Source organism: Berghia stephanieae, chromosome 4, assembly GCF_034508935.2.
Source record: "Berghia stephanieae isolate SIO BIC M18660-M18661 chromosome 4, UCSD_Bste_1.3, whole genome shotgun sequence".
Taxonomy (NCBI): domain Eukaryota; kingdom Metazoa; phylum Mollusca; class Gastropoda; order Nudibranchia; family Aeolidiidae; genus Berghia; species Berghia stephanieae.
In genome coordinates, this window is record NC_088363.1 from 47,552,725 (window position 1) to 47,571,547 (window position 18,823).

The 18,823-nt window shown below is 35.7% G+C and overlaps 1 protein-coding gene across 4 annotated transcripts in view; it reads left to right on the forward strand.

Moving 5' to 3' along the window:
* LOC144970718 (F-box/WD repeat-containing protein 7-like) overlaps positions 1-12,640 on the forward strand; it is a 28,235-nt gene extending 15,595 nt beyond the window's left edge. For 3 of the 4 annotated variants that reach the window (XM_078910648.1, XM_078910647.1, XM_078910646.1), the window contains exons 6-13: positions 605-734; positions 977-1,111; positions 2,876-3,133; positions 3,673-3,786; positions 4,271-4,452; positions 6,534-6,759; positions 7,201-7,411; positions 8,485-11,633. In XM_078910648.1, the coding sequence (XP_078766774.1) occupies positions 605-734; positions 977-1,111; positions 2,876-3,133; positions 3,673-3,786; positions 4,271-4,452; positions 6,534-6,759; positions 7,201-7,411; positions 8,485-8,804 (1,576 nt within the window). In that variant the 3' untranslated portion in view covers positions 8,805-11,633. Of the gene's footprint in view, positions 1-604; positions 735-976; positions 1,112-2,875; positions 3,134-3,672; positions 3,787-4,270; positions 4,453-6,533; positions 6,760-7,200; positions 7,412-8,484 lie in introns of all 4 variants that reach the window. The other variant, XM_078910645.1, reaches the window with a different exon arrangement.
* Positions 12,641-18,823: the final 6,183 nt, after the last annotated feature.

An 18,823-nucleotide genomic window follows, 5' to 3' on the forward strand; every position in this document is an offset into this window, starting at 1 on the left:
ACGCAACTATTCCATGGCCGTCTTCCACTGCATCGACGATGATTCAATTCATTGTTGACGGCTGTTGACACGTGAGCTGCCAGAACGACCAATCGTTGAAGGGTCAAGATGCTCAGTAGCCAATCGTTCTTCGGTCAAAAAACTTAAGAACTCACGAGAACAAAAGTTTGAAATGTGGTGATGGACGGACCTATGAAATCGTTTCTGGGCGGAGTTTAGCCATGAGTGACCGTAGAAAACGAAAAGGCGACTACAGATATCAAAGAGTAGGCTTATATCATCAAAGGATGACTACATGATTGACATGGCCATATAGGGAACTCATTATCTACTCCCCCAAAAATAATCTGAACACGAGAGGGTTAATACAATTATTAAAAGATGTACTATTTCTTTTTAGGCCAAATTATTTTTTTTTTCCTTTCATTTAAAAATGTTTTTTGTTGAGAGTTAAAGCCAATAGATGAGATGTCAGAATCGGTCTTTTGAGATGATCTAACTAAAAGTTTGTTCCACTGACTAATCCGTATGTTTTTATCAATTTGGACTGCCAATGTGCATGTTTTTGACATAAACATCATTTTGTATCTTTCCATCCCAATAGTTGTTCATCCATCATCAGTCCCAGACTACCCAAATCACCCAGATGGAGGTTGACGCAAATGTCCCGAGGAAAGATTCCCTCCAAAGAAAACCCCCCTCCTAAGATGGACGATTGGCTGAAAACATTTCAGGTATGTAGTTAGATATTGAGATGGTAAAAATGAAGTATATATTATAGGATATTTAATGATTGTTAGTTTGAAAAGTAAGAAAATAAGCAAAATTCATGATTATGTCATTAAAAAAAAAAAATATTTAAGTAAGGAATTGGTTTATCCACCACTTTACATCTAAATTTTTACATACTAACTTGTTTCTAATTTCTTAATCCTTAATGTCTGGTTCCTCATCCATCTCCTCTCTCATCGTATAGGAATGGGGCAATGCAGAACGCATGATGGCAGTGGAAGAGCTGATCAACCAATGTGATCCAACTCAAGTCAGGCATATGATGCAAGTCATTGAGCCACAATTCCAGAGAGATTTCATATCACTGCTACCCAAAGAGGTACGTACAGGGTTTGAAGTGGAGTTAGATTACATTTTAAAGTGAATAGAAAAGTGCCAGAAGACAATAGAGAATAAAAAATTTTCGCGGCGGTGGTGGGGTTTGAACCTGCGACCTTATTGGTACGACAACTCCGCCTGGCAGGTGAGAGCGTGGCTCTACCGTGTGAGCTATCCACGAACACAAAAATATTCGTTTCAAACTCAAAGTCATTACTAGATCCCTCTCTCACCCACTTCTTGAGACCGCCGATTCGTTCGTACACCACCATCGCGAATAATTTTGACCAGCAGTTAAGCTTAATAGCCAATATTCTCAACACAAACATATAACATAGAAACGATGTTTTATTCTCTATTGTCTTCTGGCACTTTTCTATTCACTTCATATCTTGTTGTTACCAACATAAGTGCCTGCTCCACTCACTTTTCTGAATTAAAAAATTCACCCCATACACCGGAGCATACTCAATGTCTCAATCGTTTCTATGTTATATGTTTGTGTTGAGAATATTGGCTATTAAGCTTAACTGCTGGTCAAAATTATTCGCGATGGTGGTGTACGAACGAATCGGCGGTCTCAAGAAGTGGGTGAGAGAGGGATCTAGTAATGACTTTGAGTTTGAAACGAATATTTTTGTGTTCGTGGATAGCTCACACGGTAGAGCCACGCTCTCACCTGCCAGGCGGAGTTGTCGTACCAATAAGGTCGCAGGTTCAAACCCCACCACCGCCGCGAAAATTTTTTATTCTCTATTGTCTTCTGGCACTTTTCTATTCACTTCATATCTTGTTGTTACCAACATAAGTGCCTGCTCCACTCACTTTTCTGAATTAAAAAATTCACCCCATACACCGGAGCATACTCAATGTCTCAATCGTTTCTATGTTATATGTTTGTGTTGAGAATATTGGCTATTAAGCTTAACTGCTGGTCAAAATTATTCGCGATGGTGGTGTACGAACGAATCTGCGGTCTCAAGAAGTGGGTGAGAGAGGGATCTAGTAATGACTTTGAGTTTGAAACGAATATTTTTGTGTTCGTGGATAGCTCACACGGTAGAGCCACGCTCTCACCTGCCAGGCGGAGTTGTCGTACCAATAAGGTCGCAGGTTCAAACCCCACCACCGCCGCGAAAATTTTTTATTCTCTATTGTCTTCTGGCACTTTTCTATTCACTTCATATCTTGTTATTACATTTTAAACAGCCTTACTGAAATTGCACATCATCCTATTGAGGGCATATGACTTTAAACATGCAAAAACCTTATTTTTGGTAAAGTTTTTTTTTAAAGCTTATATTAAAGCCCTACACTTGTGACCAACAGAGACTACCACAATCCCATTATTTGTCAGGAATAGTCATGTGATCTATTTTCACATGACAAGTGTTATTGCAGAGGCCACACTTTTTTCTATCTCTCAAAATTACCTCCTTTTAACTGAGGTAAGATTAAATATTCTTTCAAGACGCATTTTTTTTCTCAATATTCATCTGCACTGTAAAAAGAGAGAGCCTTACCTTCATTGATTCCACAGCACTTAATAATTTATGCAATTTTGTTGGAATGATATGAAGTTTGAGAAGGTAGATTATGTATTAAGCTACTGTATTATAAAAGTAGTTGATAAAATAAGCAACACTTGGCAATATGTTTTCCTGTTTTCTCTTGCAGTCTATAGGGGATTATCCAATTTATTGTTGTACTTCCAAAACCCTCATATTTATTAAATTTATTTGTTTTTCCCTTTTTTTTTTATCAGCTGGCCTTGTATGTACTGTCATTCCTGGATCCCCGAGATTTGTTGAAGGCAGCCCAGACATGCAGATACTGGCGTCTGTTGGCCGAGGACAACCTTTTGTGGAGAGAGAAATGCAAGGAGGAGGGCATTGATGAGGAAACTGTGTATGGGTCTCGTATGCGTAGGAGGCATTCAACACGCAGTCCCTTTAAGTCCCTTTTCATGAGGCAGTCACAGATTGAACACAATTGGAGAAGGGGTGGAAATCGACCCTCTAAGGTATATTAACATGGATTTGCAGACTCACCTGTCATATATTTGTGCTTTATTTATTTATTTATATTGTTTTATGTATTTATTTTTTTTAATTCGAACTTTTCAAAGACACTGATATTTTTACCAGAATTTAGAGTGAAGTTAAAGAAAATGTATTTGTTTGACTCATCAGTTGATCCAATGGTTTCTGTAGAACAAGACCAAAGTCTCCCATGTTGGATGCTATAGATTTTTGGGAAAGACAATCTGATTTTTTAACCTATTTTAGATCAGCAAATTTCTCTTCTCAAATAACTGAAAATTACAGGGGTTTTTTGACGCTCCTAAGTCTTGGAATTTAAGTTACACAGTCTTTTTTTTTTTTAATCTTTCTCTGTCTTTAAAAAAATCATATATGAGGAAACGTTGGAGAAATTTTCAAATGACACATTATTCTGAAATGCGGATTTGTAAAAATTTACTCAATAATTCATTTTATTATTTTCTTTTTATAAGCTATTTCAGGTTTGAATGATTGAGGTATTTTATTTCTCTGAACTCAGATTCTCAAAGGTCATGATGATCACGTGATCACCTGTTTGGAATTCTGTGGGAACAGAGTCGTCAGTGGATCAGATGACAATACTCTTAAAGTCTGGTCTGTGACTTCAGGAAAGGTAGGAGTGGTTTTTACATTCTTTTTGTGTTATGGTTGAAAACCATGACACCTATGTTTAACTGGTGAAGAAAATATGCCATTGTGACGTTCAATTCTACTCTTTTATCTTTAAAAATATTGATTGATCAGTAAAAGTGTTTTGTATCCAAGTTAATGATTTGCTTATCAGTCAGAATATCTGGCCAGTGAAATTTTTCAAAATGGGGGTTGTATGTATTATAAATTAAAGCAATACTTGTCCTGTGGCTGGTAAACAAAATAGGTCTGTTGTTTTGGGGGATTTTTTTTGTTGTTGTTTTGAAAGAGTCATTCAGTTTTACCTTGAACAATTGTCTGTGATTACAACTTATTACATCACGAAGCATCATTTGAACGAACATCACCCCTTTTCTCAGCACAATTTAGATTTATTATCATCGTCGACATTGTCATCTGTATCATTATCAAAATCATTCAATTAATTTCTCATGCCATTGTTTCAGTGCCTGCGTACATTGATAGGTCACACAGGAGGTGTGTGGTCCTCACAAATGTCTGGTACAGTGGTCATCAGTGGGTCCACAGACAGAACCCTCAAGGTGTGGAATACAGAGACAGGCCAGTGTAAACATACATTGTATGGCCATTCCTCCACTGTGCGCTGCATGTCTCTTCATGATAATCAGTAAGTGGTACATCATATATATATATATATGTTCTCTTTATCTGTTGTTCCTTTCTTTATGGTTTCATGTCCTTTTCCAAAAACTAAAGAGGCCATTCCTGGGTGGGGTTCCTGACCTCCCATAGTGGGCAGGGAGGTACATACTGTATTTTCTATCCCTCTATATCTGTTTTCCAACTTGCTTTCTCTCTTTGTCTTGGAATGAGATTACTTGGTTTTGTTTAGGCCTTTGCCGGAGACCCTAGCTGGGAGGGAAACAGTCAAGTGTATAGTTAGTTTTGGGAGATGATATTTTTTCATTGTGAATCATCTCTTTTATGCACAGTATTATGTTTTGTTTACATATTATATATGTGTAAAATTTGAGTGTATTACTCTTAGTGGGGACCTGTGCTTGATTCCGGATGAGACTTGTAGGTGATCTCAATAGATAGACACACCTCTTGATAGTGTGCTCTTGGAATCTACATCTGTTTCCTATTTGAACCAATTCCCCTTTGTCTTGCCTTTTCTTGGATGCGTTAATTGTAGTTCTAGAACTTTTTATTGTCTCATTTCCTTCCTTTTTACTGGCGCTGATATGACCTTATTGTGTTGCAAGTGCCGTAAAACCCTTAAAAACAAAAACAAAGAGGCCATTCCATGGTCTGAGCCCTTTTCCATTAGAGGCAGAGGGGAGGAATGTGATGTGCTCTTTTGTAAAAAATGACATTTTTTTCCTACTCTTTAATTATCTTTCTGAGCCAGAGTGTGTGAGAAATCATCTGAGTGTTTCCCTTTTGGTGGGAAAGATTGAAGTTTGGATTCACACCTTTTAACTGTTTCCTTTCTTCTTTATTTTTCACAGGTGTCTACATCCCAAAAGTTTTACCGACACTGATCTTTGAAACCTTGTTATTGTCCTCTTTGCTTTTCCTAGGACACTGAAAAAAACTTAGGATTGTTGAAAGGGCTATCAAACTTCTAAAACTAAAATGAATTTAACGATACATTTCCATCACGAGATGGCTTAACCTGCTAACCTAATTACTGAAGTGGTTTCACTTACATTTAATGTCAATTGCCTCTTCTGTGAAATGACTTGATGTCACAATGAGTTGTGTGTAATTGATGAACCGGTGTTATAAAATATGCCATACGCTCTCAGATGCCCACTTAATGCGCAATTACCAAGTGCATGACACTACTATAAGAAAACAATTGAGACTGCTTGATGAGATTCAGTGTGAAAAAACTATCAGCAGTCAGACAAGAAAATAAAAACGTATCGGATCATGCGACTCATTGTTACAATTTCAGTAGTGTGAAAAAGTCAATATATTACTGGTTTGCTTCTTCTTCTTCTTCTTCTTCTTCTTCTTCTTCTTCTTCTTCTTCTTCTTCTTCTTCTTCTTCTTCTTCTTCTTCTTCTTCTTCTTCTTCTTCTTCTTCTTCTTCTTCTTCTTCTTCTTCTTCTTCTTCTTCTTCTCTGGCACTTACTGTGTCTTCTATCCCTCTATATCTATTTTCCAACTTGCTTTCTATCTTTGTCTTGGAATGAGATTACTTGGTTTTGTCCTGGCTCAGCCAGATACCATGGCTGGGAGGGAAGCAGTCAAATGTTTAGAGTTTTGGGAGATGATATTTTTTTATTTTGTAAATCATCTCTTTATTTACATATGATTTGTAAATATTTGAGTAGGGACCTGTGCTTGTGATCTCAAACTAAGTACACTGATAGTGTGCTATTGGAATCTACAGCTGTTCCCTATTTGGATCCTTCCCCTTTCTCTTACTTTTTATTGTGTCCCTTTAATTGTAAATCTATAACTTTTTTGACTATCCCATTTTCTTCCTTTTTACTTGCACTGAAATGACATAAATTGTCGCAAGCACCATAAAACCCTTTAAAAAACAAATCTTCTTCTTCTACCCCCCCCCCCCCCCCCCCCTTCATCCATCTCTTGTTTTCTTTTTTTATATCATTCCACTTTTTTAGGGGCAAGTCCCCATAATTCTTTGCAGATGCACTGTCACTTTTTCCATTTTTCACTTAGATATTTTAAAAATATTTATATTGTATTCCACTATATTCTTTGCAGGGTTGTCAGTGGTTCAAGAGATGCCACGCTGCGTGTTTGGGACATCGAAACTGGTGTGTGCAAACACGTATTGATGGGGCATGTGGCAGCTGTCAGGTGTGTTCAGTTTGATGGCAAGCGTGTTGTCAGTGGGGCCTATGACTACACAGTACGTGTGTGGGATCCAGAGACTGAGATGTGCCTACACACGTTACAGGGACATTCCAACAGAGTATATTCATTACAGGTTAGACTGGCTAATGTGGATTGCGTATTGATGCATGCTAGCAATTTTTAGATTTCTTTACTTTTTATCAATTTATATTTTTAAGTTGTCTGTTTATTTATTAATTTCTTGTATAAAAAATTTAATTTGTCTCATTTGTTTTTATACGTGTGATTTTGCCTGGAGCTGATATTTTCCATTTACCTATATCATCCACCCTACTGTGTTTTTTTTTCCTGGGCAAGGGGAGATGGTGCATGGTATTCAGATCCATGTGGAAATTCTTTTCAGAATTAAAAAAAAAATCTGGTCTAAGAGAATATACAAAAATGTGATTTCAACAATCTCTTATGAGCAGTGTGACGAATTAATGGAAGACAAAAACCACAATAAAACCATTTCATTTCAATTTCTCTTGCACATTTTCTCAAAAATTAATTTTTAAAAAAATCTCTTCCACAGTTTGACGGCACTCATGTGGTAAGTGGGTCTCTAGACACTTCCATCAGAGTATGGGATGTTGAGTCTGGCAACTGTCTCCACACACTGATGGGTCACCAGTCTCTGACCTCTGGCCTTGAACTCAAGAACAACATTCTGGTGTCCGGCAATGCAGACTCAACAGTTAAAGTATGGGACATTACCACAGGCCAATGTCTGCAAACATTACAAGGTAAGGGGTTGTTCATATTTTTTAATATCTCCCTCTGATAGTTTATCAAGAATAAAAGCCATGAGTGAAATTCTTGAAAATCTTAAACTTAAATCTATTTATGTGAGGTTCCCGACCTCCCATAGTGGGTGGGGAGGCACTTACTGGCTAGGAGAGAAACGGTTAAATGTATAGTTAGAAATTTGGGAGATGATGTTTTATGTATTGTAAATCATCTGTCTTTTATGAACTATACTATTTTGTGTTTTACATATATATGATTTGTAAAGATTTGAGTGTGTTCCTCTTAGCATGGACCCATGCTTGTGTCTGGATGAGACATTTTTGGTGATCTCAAACTAAGTACACTGATAGTGTGCTCTTGAAATCTACGACTGTTCCCTTTTTGGATCCTTCCCCTTTGTCTTATTTATTCTTGAGTGCTTTAATGGTATTTTTAGAACTTTTTACTGTCCCATTTTCTTTCGTATTACTGGCGCTGATATGACCTAAATATGTTGCTACCTTTAAAAACAAAAACAATCAAACAAAACTATTAATATTTTGTGTTGACCTGTTGATGAATTAAGAGGCTATGACAAAGACAGTTCAGTTAAAACTCAAAATGCATCGTTTTTATGATCGTTTTCTGGAGGCACACTTTGAGAATTTCAGGGCATTTCCTCCTCTGTAGTCCCATTGTAACAATGTTTTTCCATTTTCAATTCCTAATAGAAAGACAAAGACGTTAACATTTTTCAAAAATAGTTCTTTCAATCATCAATAACTTGAAGAAATCATCATATTGCATTGCCACTAAATCCAGTTTGTTTTTTTTCTTTTCTTTATTTGTTTTTCTTTTGGCTCTTGTTAAAATCCTGCCATGATAGATTTAGTTTTTATCAGTTTCTTTTATATTGTAAAGGATAGGCCAAAAATCCTGTTTATGGCATCAAAAGCTATGATGTGAGGCAAGAATAAAATCGATTTCAGCCGTGAATTAGTAACTTTGTTAAGCATTATGCCTATAGTTTTTTTTTCTACATTGCCTCATTCCATTGCCCGACTTAACATCTGTCTCGTCTTTTTTGCAGGGCCAAACAAGCATCAAAGTGCCGTAACTTGTCTTCAATTCAGCAAAAAATTTGTCATTACCTCATCTGACGATGGCACTGTCAAAATATGGGACTTGAAAACAGGAGAGTTTCTTCGTAATCTTGTTACTTTGGGTAGTGGGGGTAGTGGCGGTGTTGTCTGGCGTCTGCGATGTTCAAACACCAGACTTGTGTGTGCTGTTGGTAGTCGGAATGGGACAGAGGAGACTAAGTTGATGGTTCTCGACTTTGATGTAGAGGATAGCAGGAAGAGTTACTCAGAGCAACAGATGGAACGAAGACAATCCACGGGTGTTTAATGGAATAATTTGATTGGTTGATTCATTCATTCACTCATTTGATGGTGATTTCCTTAACAGAACTTGAATTCCCATATATTTTTGATGTTTATTTCAAAGTATGAGCTGAAAGAAGGTGTGCAGTGTGTTATAAATGCTCTTTAGTTTATGTTTAGAGAGTTTATCTAGAAATAGTGATCCCATTATCACCTGCATCGTAATATATTGTAAGCTCTAAAATGGGAAGATTGCCACAGCATCCAATGGCCAGCTCTCAAGCCATGTTGATGCCATCGTTCACAATGCACATCACAAATCTTAGAAGACCAAATGAGAATGAACCAGGGCAGAGAACTCTTTCGAGGCATGCAGATATTCTGGTCTTTAGTTGAGAGTCATTTGGGAATAAAGATCAGGCCGCTTTGAAAGTGTATTTTACGATGAGATGAGTGGTGTAACTCAGCAAGAGTGGTTCGGTCTGCATAGTGGACTACCTGGCATATGGTGCAATCTGGCAGTGATTGTCAAATAAAGTTGCTGAAATTGATAAGAGTATGTAAAGATAATTGGTAATTGTCTGAACATGGATTTTGGCTTATGGAATTTTTTATTTTTTACATTTTTTTTTTTATGGAAACATGTGATATTTTATATTTTAATGTTATCTCCCTTCCTTGTTGTCCTTCTTTAAGAGGTTGGTAGACTTTATGTTGGGATTGGCATTATTAATTGGGATAGAAATTGGAATTGGGTTCAATTATTCCTAATGTTATCGTGTTCCTCACATTCAAAGTTTATATTTTGACTATCCATATTGTAAAAAGACTTAAAGTTCTCACGATTTTTATTTTCATCCCAGCATCAATTAGTGTGTTTTTCTCTTCATATTGTTGACACAAACTAGGACTTTTAGAATTTAAATCATTTTCCAAATCTATTGGGAAAAAATGAGTATTTGGTTTGGGTTGTAAATGCCCATTTTATCTGAATTTGATGTTAAATTTTAGATGGTTGTAAATTTGCTAGTGTCTAATTGGTGATTATTTGTTTTTTATTTCATGTGGGCATTTAGAATTTAAGTACAATGCTATAGATGAAATCTGGTGGTGATCCTTAAGAGTAATTTTCTTAACTTGTTTTCTTTAATTGTTAACGCAAAAAGTAATTTTGTTCAATAACTGAGAAAAGAACTGGAAATGAGAGAAAGAGGTTTTGTGTGTGTTTTCATTTGAATATGTTCTTGTATGTTTGTTGTGTGTGTGTGTGTGTGGAGTATATAAAGATAATAGAAAAAGATGGTAAGAGCGCACGTTTTATGTGTGTGCATCAGCGAGTGTGCACGATTGATACAAAGTCAAATGTGATATATTTTTTGTTGTTTACCGGAATTATATTATATTTTAATTAATTTTTTTTTTTTTTTGTGACACACAATTGTAAATATGTTCCTATTTTATATTTTCAGCAAAATAATTTTTTAGTCGTCTGTTTCAAGGGCAGGGCTTTTTTTGTTTTGTTTGTTTGTTTTGTATTTAAAAGAAAAAATCTGTGAATTTATGAGGGAAGTAGTAATGAGGGGCCATTTTGTTTTATGAGATTTTTCTCCAAAAGGAAGGAAGGATTTTAGTTGTTTTTATACAGGGACTTTGATTTGTTGTACATATGGATTTTATGTACCTGTACAAGTCTAAATTATGTTGATAAATGATTAAAATAAAAACACAAAGAATAATCCATGAAGGATTTTATAGTTTATGATGAATGAAGATTTGTGAAAAGATTGTTTTTCCCCCCCGTTGTACTCCGTTATTATTATTGAATTGTACATACGTTATTAGAATGGAAGGCTGCTGCACGCTTTCATCTGTTACCAGTCTAATAGATATTAATGGTGAATATAGATAGTTACCCCCTCTGGGCAGTTGAATTTTTTGCACATTGTGCTTGAGAGAGTTTAGGTTCTATATTCGTCCACGTTTGATGTCTTTCCCTTCCCTTCCCCCCCCCCCCCCCCCCCCCTCTCTCCAATACTAGTTATAATTTTCACAAGGCTTTTTGGCCAGCTTCTGGTCTGAGATCTTTTGATTTTTCCCAGGCCTCACTTGATGTCTATTTCGAAAGTCCAAATCTGGAAGACAGATTTTGCTTTTTGTAGAGGATTTTTCCCCCCCCTTTCTTCTTAGTGCAAGTTAGAATTCTCTCGACTATAATATTACTGTTATTTCTCATTTTGTCTATTCCTAGCTTTTGAGTGTTTACATCTTGGCCATGATCAGATGCCACTTTAGGTGGGAAATTTCAGACTAATCAGAGATAAATTAAATGTTTACTTTGCTTTTGTATCCTCTCTAGTTCCCTTTGAATTTTTTTCTGTTGGACGTTTTATACTTGCAGATAATCTGTAATCTTCTATCCCACCATATTTCTCTTTACTGCTGCTGATAACGTAAAAAAAAAAGAAAAAAAGTCACAAGTGCTGTAGAATCTAGAAAACAAACTTAAACCAATTTGAAAGCATTTTGATTTGAATTGGTTTTAATCTAAAAAGTTAAAATCTTTAAAAATCCATTTTCTCTAACATAAGAGTTTTATATGCTGTGGATATGTAAATCAAATAATATTAAACATAAGTGTTTTTTTATCTTTCAGTTTCATGGGCGAATGAAGGAAATTGGTTTGACATGATCAGCCTGTTTTGTACCTTTTATAAATATTGTAATTATGATGAATGATTTGTCAACCAGTTTGAATGAGTGACTGGAGTAATGGATCACCATATGCCATTCAGCAAAAGATGTTTAGAGAGAAAATACAATCATACTTTAGTATGTGATTATAGGAGACTGAAAATGAAATATAATTAATATTTTGACTTTCTTTTGGCCTTTTCTTTAATGTACAGAAAAGTTTAGCTCTGGGTGGGGATCCTGACCTCCCATAGCGGGCAGGGAGATACATACTGTGTCTTCTATCCCCTTATATCTGTTTTCCAACATGCTTTCTGTCTTTGTCTTGGAACGAGATTACTTGGTTTTGTCCTGGCTCTGGCCGGAGTCCTAGCTGGGAGGGAAACAGTCAAATGCATAGTTATTGTTTTGGAAGATGATATTTTTTTCCTTGTAATTCATCTCTCTGTTATGTATTATTATTTTTATTTTGAATGTATAATGTAAGCATTTGAGTGTATTCCTCTTTGTTGGATTTTGTGCTTGTGTCTGGATGAGACTTGTAGGTGGTTTCAAACTAAGTACATTGGTGGTACGCTCTTGGAATCTACATCTGATCCCTATTTGTTCTCAGTTCCCCTTTGTCGTACTTTTTCCTGGGTGCTTTAATTGTAATTCTAGAACTTTTTACTATCCCATTTTCTTCCTTTTTACTGGCGCTGATATAACCTAAATGTGTTGCAAGCGCAGTAAAACATAAAACATAAAAGTTTAGCTTGTTTGAAAGCATTGTGAATAAATTTTGAAACAAGTGAAATACTCCCAAAAAAAAATTATTTGTCTTTTGTCCGTTTAGAATCTTTGATGAATGGAGTTGCATGTCTTTCTTATTTCAGTTCTATTTAATAAAAGAAGAGAAGATAAAGATGTGACCCGATAAGAAAATGTACAAAACTGTTTGCAGAATCAAGACAAACAGAAGTGGCCTTTTTATAAGAATGGAAGAAAGAGAGAGAAGACATAAATGTGTGACTGTCCCTTCCTTGACTGAATACTCTCAATTGTTGTTGAATCTTGTAGAATACAAATCCTGTTTTAAGAAGATAGTGTATTTGTGCGCACTGTACACACTTCATTTTTGTTTTTTTACATGAGGAAATTGATGAATAAAATAATGTTTTACATGATAATGAATAGAAACGAGTCCGGTGCTGGTTTTTGTTGTCATCTGCTTCATCATCTGTTTTATAATGTATACAAAGTGAGTGTTTTAGGAAGATTCCATGACTTTGTCTTTATCTATTGCCATTACAGTTTTGTTTTTGTTTTTGTTTTTCTGTTTCCTGTTAATGTCTTCTACCATCATATTATGTCTTTAATATTATTTTATATTTACAGCTTCACTCTTTCGTAAGCACACACACATTTGGAGTCCTTTCTCTTTGATTGCCTTTGCATTTTTCTACTCGATTTTTTCCATAACATAGAGGTACTTACTTGATTATCCATTGGTTGATATTCTTTCTTTTTCTTTCACAGATTTATTCCAATTTTTTGTTTGGTTCACCCTTGCACCACCATCTTGGTATTTAGGTTTTCACTGAAAAAGATTTCTTGTTATTTTCATTCATTCCGTTGTGCCAGAGTTTTTTTTTTTTTGGTTTCACACAAACATATATCTTGTCTTAAATTGAAAAAATTTGTTGTCCTTTTTTATCACAAAATGTCTCAATGTGAAATAAGTTAATATGTAAGGGTTGTATACAAAATGAAAGAGAGAGAGAGAGAGTGTTTGCTTGTGAAAGGAAGAATAAAAACAGACTTTGTAAATAGGTATAAATACTGTAAATACGGTTTTTAAAAGTATAAAAACAATCCAAACGGTATTCAGATCCTGTTATATGTCAAAACACCGAAATAGGTGAGCATCTCAATTTGTTTTTAAAGTTGAGTAAAGAATTGCCTAAGGAAAAATATAACTGAATTGGATGAGTGGGATTCAAACCTGGGTCCTCATCGGCGTGGTACCCTCCCTCTACATGATGCATTTACTTTACTGAATCTTTCATGTTTTGGACAACTTAAAAGAGGACTTGATTCCCTTACTATTGAGCAGCCCCAATTCCAGATAAATTAAATCAAAGGTGAGTTCTGGCCCTAGATAACTGAAAATAGTATTGTTTTTGTTCTGGCTACGTACTAAGAAACATTTCTTCTGTATTTTAATCAGTTGGTGGTGACTGATATATCATAATATTGGTTTTCCCTGTTAACCCTTTCAAAATTTTCTTGCCCTTAATCTAATGGCTTAGACATCATTTTTAAAACCGTCTTTGTCCATTGTGTTAGAAGCGATTTCAATTGTGTCAAAGATTTGACTTTTTTGAAAGAATGTTGTAGTTATGAAAGTTTGTTTTGTTTTGTTCTTCAAATATTTCCATCAGTTCCAAACGTTGGTCTGAATTCAAAGAGATTCACGACTTTCTGTCATCAGATATTTTTTTTAAATGAGGAAAGTATCTTTGTTTTGTTTTACTTCGCTACGTTTTGATTTTTGAAAAACTCTTTCCATCTGTTTCCAAATTGGTATAAATTCATAGATACGCATGACTTGTGACTATCTTCACTTTGTGTTTTATTTACTTTGTTTATCACTATGACAACCATTTCCTTTTTGTTCTATTCGTATTATTCTCTTTCCTGTCAAATTGACATCACCTTTGTCAAAAAGTGTTTTCTTCATATTTTTTTTTTCTTTGTGAATCACAACCTCAACCCCTTCTTACTTTTCCTCTTTCAAGAATATTGGTATTTTTATGCATTTAAGCAGAAAAAATATGTATTTATATTTGGGTTCGAAATGAATATCTTATTGTGATTTTATTATTTATCGCAGTTTGAAGCCAAACTTTTTTTTTTTTAGATCAGTCAATGACAAAATATTGCTATTTTGGAATAAATAAGCCAAACCATTACAAAAATATTTACATAAAGAGCACTGATTGATGGGGCCACGGGTATGAGTCTTCTATCTCTCTATACCCGATTTCCTTTTCTGTATGGCTTTCTCACCTTGTCATGGAATGTGACTACTGGGTTTTGCCTCTATGCCTTGGCCTGAATTCTTTTCTTTGTCGGAAGCAGTTGGACATGAGTATGTGTATGCGTGTTTCTATAAGAAATGAACATATTTTCTTGTAAATTATATAATAATATATCTCTGAATGACTGTGTATTAGACACCATCTAAGTGTCTCCATTTCAATGAGAATACCATGTCAGCGTCTGTTTGAGACAGGATGGATTGGTGTCCGGATCTACTTCTGTTATTTCCTTGAATGAATTCTCTTTAATAATAATAATAATGATAATAATCAATTACAGTGATATAGCGCATTTTCAATATTACTTAATGCTCAGTGCTCTCTTTGTCTTAATATGTATTTAATTTCATACGTAGCTCCTAGTAGGAAAACAGGGGCCCCTAAACTTGAGATCTAACTTTCTCCATATGCGTCATGTATCACCTTATTTTTACTCAGCACTGATATGACCTTAAAGTGTTGAAATGACTGTTTAAGTCCCAAGAATACACTTTCTAGGGGTCTTCTCAGTTCAATTGTATTTTTTTATAATTTGATTCTTAATCATTTCCTTTTCCTAGATGCCGATGGTTTAAAACTGTTGGCTACCACCATAAAGTAAAGTTTGTAAAACTATATCAATGACTAAACCGAACTGATAAAATAATTAAATATTGTAACCAGATAGATGTGGGCCAGATTAAATGTATAGATAAATAATAATAATGACAATGAGTGACTTTTATGTAGAGCTTGACATTGTTATAAATACAATCTCTCATTTAAGCCAGAAATCCATTTAATATTGTGCAAATACCGTAGTAGACTGGGTGGGGTTCATGACCTCCCATAGTGGGCAGGCAGGTACTTACTGTGTCTTCTATCCCCCTATATCTGTTTTCCAGTTGCTTTCTGTCTTTGTCTTGGAATGAGATTACTTAGTTTCGTCCTGACCCTGACCGGAGTCCTTGGCTGGGAGGGAAACAGTCGAATGTATAGTTATAGTTTTGGGAGATGATATTTTTTTCCTTGTAAATCATCTCTCTGTTGTGTATTGCTATTTGTTATTTTGAATGTATAATGTAAACATTTGAGTGTATTCCACTTAGTGGGATCTTGTGCCGGTGTCTGGGTGATACATTTAGGTGATCTCAAACTAAGTGCATTGATAGTGTGCTCTTGGAATCTACATCTGTTCCCTATTTGAACCAATTCCCCTTTGTCATTGGGTGTACTTAAATTGTAATTCTAGAACTTTTTGCTATCCCATATTCTTCCTTTTTACTGGCGCTGATATGACCTAAATGTGTTACAAGCACCATAAAACCCTTAAAAACATAAAACAAATGCCTAGTGATGTCCAATGCTTGAGTGTTGGTCGCTGCAGAGGATTGTCATTTTGTTAATTGTGATAGAAGTTTTTGATTGTATTATTATAGATGAAGAGCCAGCCCGTGTGACTGACAGTCTTCAATTCCTCCTTATCCACATATTTTGTCTCGATGATATTACTACTAATATATGACCCACCGCCACAAATTGGTAAAAAATCTGGATGATTTAGACGATAAACATTGAATGTATGCAGTAAAAAAAATATGAAATTAGTCAATTTTTGTATTATTAAAGATTATATATATTATGTTATTGTCTCTTTACATGGTAACGAAAACAAAAAATTCGTATTTCCGATCATATTATGTACTTTTAATACACTTTTTTTTTCATCCAGGTCATCCCTTTATTTTGAGACGACGATAGATCACATGTGTGACGAATGCGCCAGTATGTAGAAAGTATAGTATTGAGTGTACACAAAGCCAGTCGTATTTGATATTTCATTGGTGGAAATGCGAGGTGTGTTGTCATTTTACTGTTCTCTACTCCACAAAAGTGGTTCCGTGTTTGAACTAGTCCTCTCTGGGTGGGGATCCTGACCTCCCATAGTGGGCAGGGAGGTACATGCTGTGTCTTCTATCCCCCCCCCCCCCCCATACCCGTTTCCCAATTGTTTCCTGTCATTGTCTTGGAATGAGATTACTTAGTTTTGTCCTGATCCTTGTCGGAGCTCCTTGGCTGGGAGGGAAACAGTCGAATGTATAGTTATAGTTTTGGGAGATGATATTTTTTTCCTTGTAAATCATCTCTCTGTTATGCATTGTATTATGTTGAGTTTACATATTATATTAAATGATTGGTAAACATTTGAGTGTATTCCTCTTAGATGGGACCTGTGCTTGTGTCTGGATGAGACTTTTAGGTGATCTCAAACTAAGTGCATTGGTGGTCTGCTCTTGGAATCTACATATGATCCCTATTTGTTCCCAGTTCCCCTACGTCTTACTTTTTCTTGGGTGCTTTTATTGTAATTCTATAACTTTTTACTATCCCATTTTCTTCCTTTTTACTGGCGCAGATATAACCTAAATGTGTTGCAAGCGCCGTAAAACCCTTAAAAACAAAAAAAAAAAAAACAAAAAAAAAACAAACGAACTAGTCCTCTTGTCTTTTTCTTGGGGTGAAACGACCTGAAATTATGACCTAATAGTGTCGGAATCGCCATAAAACCCCTCAAAACAAAACAAAACAAAACGACCTGAAAGTGTCGCACCTGGCGTGATACTCATTTTAAACGACCAATATTGTCAAAATTTATAGATTTTATAAAAATGATTTTAGCTGTGCAAAATAATAAGTAACTCATTTTGAAGACAGTCTTTGAAAAAGGTAGTGACTGCATTGGCATTTTCCAATTGATTGATATATAAATATTTTCATTTTGGGAAGTTATTAGCATGTTTAACCCTTGGATTTCAATATGTTGTTGAGATCTGTCACGAATTATTTGAGAATAGAACACGAGTGCGTCTATTTACACTACGATTTTGGTTTCACTCTCAAACGCACCCTTTTCAGCTTTTAATTTTTGGACGTGACTTCATCCTTTACTTTTTAGTTCCCTCCTACTGTGAGTGAGAGCATGTTTTACCAAGACTGTAGCAATGGCGTGTCTGAATAATTAATTATATCATTTCCCAGTCCTGATTGTTTGTGAATAATGATGAATAAACTTGTGAAAGTATATTCCCGTTCCTTTGTTTGGTTGTTTTCTTTTTCTTTTTCCATATTTTTGTTTTGTTTGTTTATTTTTTAAAAAATCTTTTATTATTTTGATTGAGTTAATTACGTGTCCTCTTGTGCTTCGGCTGCTCAAAGGACGGCACAGTAGATCGCAAAACAAAACAGTTCTGCTCCCCTCTTCGACCTCAAATTAATTCCCCACATCCACTTCTCGACTTTCATGTCGCGATTCAGTGTCGATCTCCACGTCCCCGAGGTTCTTCCTTTCCCCCTTGCTTCCTGTGGGGTCTATCTAAGGGCCTGGGTGGGGTTCCTGACCTCCCATAGTGGGCAGGGAGGTACTTGCTCTGTCTTCTATCCCCCTATATCTGTTTTCCAACTTGCTTTCTGTCTTTGTCTTGGAATGAGATTACTTGATTTTGTCCAGGCCATGGCTGGGAGGGAGACAGTTAAATGTATAGCTAGAGTTTTGGGAGATGATTTTTTCCCTTGTAAATCATCTCTCTGTTATGTCCTGTATTATGTTTTGTTTATGTATTATATATGATTTGTAAACATTTGAGTGTATTCCTCTTAGTGGAGACCTGTGCTTGTGTCTAGATAAGACTTTTAGGTGATCTCAAACTAAGTACTTTGATGGTGTGCTCTTGGAATCTACATCTGTTTCCTATTTGAACCAATTCCTCGTTGTCTTTTCCTTTTCTTGGGTGCTTTAATTGTAATTCTAGAACTTTTTACTATCCAATTTCTTCCTTTTTACTGGCGCTGATATAACCTAAATGTGTTGCAAGCGCTGTAAAACCCTTAAACACAAAAAACAATGTCACAATAACTGATATGTGTCTTAATGGTATTTGTGTAAACGTCTGTGGCCGGGCGGGATTGTTACACGAATAAATTGTTCTTAGAATCTTAGAGTGGAATGACACTCCCCTTCGGATCGGAAGGTCCTGGGTTCGAGTTCCGAGCGGCGCATAGTTGAGTCCTTGGAAAAGACTCTTTACTCACATTCTCTCACCGTACTCGGGTGTAAAACGAGTACCAGGCCGTTAACAGCTTTGTCTCTGTCCGAAAAAATGTATTATTAACAGGCGTCATGTCTCGTCCTCTATGTTAAGTATTGCTGTTGGTCAGGGACCCCTTGTAAAGCGCTTTGAGCACATTTAGTGGATATTGCGCTATGTAAAAAGCTCAAGTTATTTTTCTTCTT